The sequence below is a fragment of the Fonticula alba genome (genome assembly GCF_000388065.1).
Source record: "Fonticula alba strain ATCC 38817 unplaced genomic scaffold supercont2.15, whole genome shotgun sequence".
In the NCBI taxonomy this organism is placed as follows: Eukaryota; order Rotosphaerida; family Fonticulaceae; genus Fonticula; species Fonticula alba.
The window spans coordinates 301,034-304,774 of NW_009242985.1; the positions used below are offsets into that span (position 1 = coordinate 301,034).

The 3,741-nt window shown below is 67.8% G+C and overlaps 2 protein-coding genes across 2 annotated transcripts in view; one reads left to right on the plus strand and one right to left on the minus strand.

Moving 5' to 3' along the window:
* Positions 1-28: 28 nt before the first annotated feature.
* H696_05925 (hypothetical protein) lies at positions 29-1,120 on the plus strand (the record flags this gene model as incomplete). The annotated part of the gene is made up of 1 exon (XM_009499701.1): positions 29-1,120. One exon carries the CDS (start codon positions 29-31, stop codon positions 1,118-1,120), a length of 1,092 nt encoding a protein of 363 aa, XP_009497976.1.
* Positions 1,121-2,192: 1,072 nt separating this feature from the next.
* Positions 2,193-3,741, minus strand: part of H696_05926 (hypothetical protein) — a gene marked incomplete at its 5' end in the record, with an annotated part of 2,925 nt that continues 1,376 nt past the window's right edge. The window contains 2 exons of the mRNA XM_009499702.1: positions 2,193-3,208; positions 3,493-3,687. Coding sequence (XP_009497977.1) covers positions 2,196-3,208; positions 3,493-3,687 — 1,208 coding nt within the window. The 3' untranslated portion in view covers positions 2,193-2,195. The remainder of the gene's footprint in view (positions 3,209-3,492; positions 3,688-3,741) is intronic.

Below are 3,741 nucleotides of genomic sequence, written 5' to 3' on the forward strand. Positions count from 1 at the left end.
CCCGCCCGCCCGCCCATCCATCTCCAGCATGGTCAAGGGTGGCCTCACCACCGCCGCCTTCCGCAGCTACGTGTCCGACATCCAGGAGGAGGTCCACCAGTACTTCGCCCGTTGGGGCAACGAGGGCGAGGCCGACCTGTACTCCGCCATGTGCGAGCTGGTCATCAACACCGCTTCGCGCACCCTCCTCGGCCAGGATGTCCGCTCGCAGCTGAACGACGAGGTGGCCCGCCTGTACCACGACCTGGATCTGGGCTTCACCCCGATCAACTTCCTCTTCCCGAACCTGCCCCTGCCGCGGAACATCGTGCGCGACCGGGCCAACCTCCAGCTGCGCGAGCTCTTCGTGTCGGTGCTGCGCAAGCGCGCCGCTCGCCTGGAGAAGCTCAAGGCCGAGGGCAAGGAGGACTCCGAGGTCCACCATGACATGCTGAACTCCCTGATGAACGCCACCTACAAGGATGGCCGGTCCCTGAGCGAGGTCGAGGTGGCCGGGCTGATGATCGCCCTGCTGATGGCTGGCCAGCACACTTCCTCCACTTCGGCCACCTGGTTCGGCCTGTATCTGCTGCGCGACAAGGAGTACCTGGCCAAGGTCATGGCCGAGCAGGAGAGCATCTTCGGCGATGGCAAGGGCGGCTACGTGCCCCTTGACTTCGAGGGGATCAGCAACTGCGACCGTCTGGAGTACGTGCTGAAGGAGGTCCTGCGCCTGTGCCCGCCCATCTTCCAGATCATGCGCACGGTCACCGAGGATGTCTACTTCAATGACATGGTCATCCCGGCCGGCTCGTATGTGGCCGTCTCGCCGTCGGTCTCCTCGCTCGATGGCAAGGCCTTCCCCAACCCGAACACCTTCGACCCGGATCGTTTCTCGCCCGAGCGCGCTGAGGACTCCACCGAGAAGAACAAGGGCCTGTATGTGCCCTTCGGCCATGGGCGCCACCGCTGCATCGGCGAGCCCTTCGCCTACCTGCAGATCAAGACCATCTGGGCGGCCATCCTGCAGACCTTCGAGCTGGAGCCTGTTGGCCCGATGAACCAGCCCAACTTCAACTCCATGATTGTCCTGCCGGAGACCCCGTGCATGGTCCGCTACAAGCGCCGCGTTCCCCTGTAAGGGCTCCCTCCCTCTCCCCCTCCGTCCTCTGTCCTCCCCCCCGCGCCCACCAAACACCACAATAATACTGGCGTGGACCCCCCCCCCCCCCCCTCCAAAGGCCGGCGGGGCGGGAGAGCGCCGGACACGAGGGAGGGATGTGACATCTCTCCCTTCTGCCCGGTGTGCCTCTCTCCCGCCTCTTCTTGCGCACATTCTGCCTCTCTCTCTCTCTCTCTCTCGCTCGCTTGTGTGCGCGCATGCACGGCCCTCCCCGCTGTCCTTCGTGCAAGGCGACATGCGCGCGCCCCCGTGTACATGTGTGTACCTGTGGGAGGCGCTCTCCTTCCCCCCCCTCCCCCCACATGCGCTTCTCTCAGTTTGCGGCAGCACGCACGTGCGTGCATGGGTGAGGCAGCAAGAGGCCGAGAGACAGGGGAAGGCAGGGGGGCATGCACGGGTGTGGGGCCGAGGCGGAGGAGGACCAAGAGGCGCTGCTCTCGCGCATGCGCGTGTCTTCCCCCCTCCCTTCCCTCCCGCCACCTCTCTCTGTCTCTCCTGCTCTCCCCCTCCCCAAATATATCATCAGGTAGTTATGTGTCTTTTCTCTCTCTCTCTCTCTCTCTCCCCCTCCCTCTCTCTCGAATCGTGTTTTGCTCTGTCCTTCGGGTCGTCCTCGAGTGTGGATGTCTCTCTCCCCCCTGAGCCGGACACGGCAGTTGCGCAGCCAAAAAAATGTAGGTGTGTATTATGTCTTTCTCTCCACACCTTTCCGTCCCTCGCCTCTCTGCCGGTTGGCTGATGGGAGGGAGGAAGGGCGCGAGCAACAGGGGCAGGACCACATACGGCTGTGCACATGGGCGCGCGCGCGCACGGCATCTGCCTGGGACCTTTTCTCGTCGGTGCAAATGCCATGCCCCGCAGGATGGCAGGCCAGGGACGATCGGAGGCGCGGCCGCCCTGGCACACTGCGTGGGCCTCTCTCTCGCGCCTGGCCCTCACCACGCCGACCGCAGCGCGCGCGCGCGCGCGCGCGTGTGAGCGTCGTTCCTGGGACTCCGACTTCTTGCCAGGGGGGGGGGGGGGCATGCCCCCCTCACATCACCTTGGCCAGGTAGAGTGCAAAGCACACGGTGGCCAGGGGCAGCGTGACAACCGTCGATCCGTACGACGCGAGGACCATGCGCACGTAGCCGATCTCCTCGGCCGAGGTAAGCACCGAGGTGACCTCCTCCTTGTCCAGGGCGGCGGCAGCGGCTTCCTCCTCGGCCGCCACGGAGGGGCTGTCGTCGACCCCGGCAGCGGCCTCGGCGGCCACCAGGGCAGCCGCTCGGCGGTGGAGTGCCGCAGGCGCGTTCGGGGCGGTGGTCGTGGGAGCGGCGGCGGCGGCGGCGGCGGCGGTGGGGGCGGCGGCGGGGGCGACCGCAGGGCCGCCCGTGGCGGCGGGGGCACCGGCCGCACCGGCGGTAGTGCTCCCCGGCGCCCGGGTGACGGTCGGCGCGCCGAACTGAATGACGCTGATGATGCTGGTGGCCATGGGAACCGCGGCCTGCAGCAGCAGGACCAAGCAGAGGGCCGGGTCCTCCAGCGGGATGATCCCACGCAGGGGGTCCTCCCCGGCCAGGGGATCGTGTGCGATGTCGCAGCCGCCCCCGCCGGTGGGATCCTCCTGCCACCACTGGGGCGCAATGCCGGCGAAGGGCCCATCCCCGGCCGACAGGGCGTCCTGGTGGGGATGGTGGTGGTTCACCCACCGGTGCATGGTCAGGAGCATGGCCAGCCAGAGCGACGCCACGATGGGCATGATGAACTGGTTCATGAAGACCACCAGGGAAATGTTGCCCCAGGTGAGGACATTCCGGTGGCCGCCGTTGGCCGGCAGAAGGGGCGGGGCCCGGGGCGGCCCGGCGCGCGCGGGCTTGTTCCCACGGCCGATCATGGTCCCCAACGCCAGCAGGCTGATGGGAATGGCGCAGTCGGCCACCGAGTCCACGGCCTCGGTGATCCACGGCCCGAGTGGCGGGTTGGCACCGAAGAACATGCGCCGCAGCGGGGTGATCAGGCCGATGATGATGGCCGCAATGCCGGCCAGCGTGGGCGGCGAAAGGACTGGCCCATGGTCGTGGCGCCGACCGGCCGGCCGCCCGCAGGGGAGGGAGACGAGGGGGAGGGGCGCGCGTGGCGATGGCGACGGCGAAGGTCAGAACAGCGATGGCAGATTGCGTGTGGCGGCGGCGGCGGCGGCGGCGGCGGCGACCCGCATGCATGCGCGCCGTAACACCGACTGGGCCTCCTCTGGCCCTGGCGCCCCGCTGCCTCGCTTGCTCCGCCGCCTTTGGCCGCCGGCAGGGGCGCCGAGGATGGCAGCCAGGCGCGAGAACATGGGCACGTACGACCGCGAAGGGTTTTCCACTTGTCAACCTGCATGCCGCAGGGGGTGCCACCGTCATGCGGCGCGCCGGCCGAGTGGACCGAGGCCCTGTCGATGGAGCGCGGCGAGGCCGGGAAGCTGGGCTGCGAGCCCACCGGCGAATGCTCTGGCGTCCAGTACGGGTAGACCCCAGTGCGGATGGGCGAGTCAGCGCCCTCTGTCATTGTGTGTATGCGTATGTATGTATGTATGTGTGTGTGTGTGTGTGTGT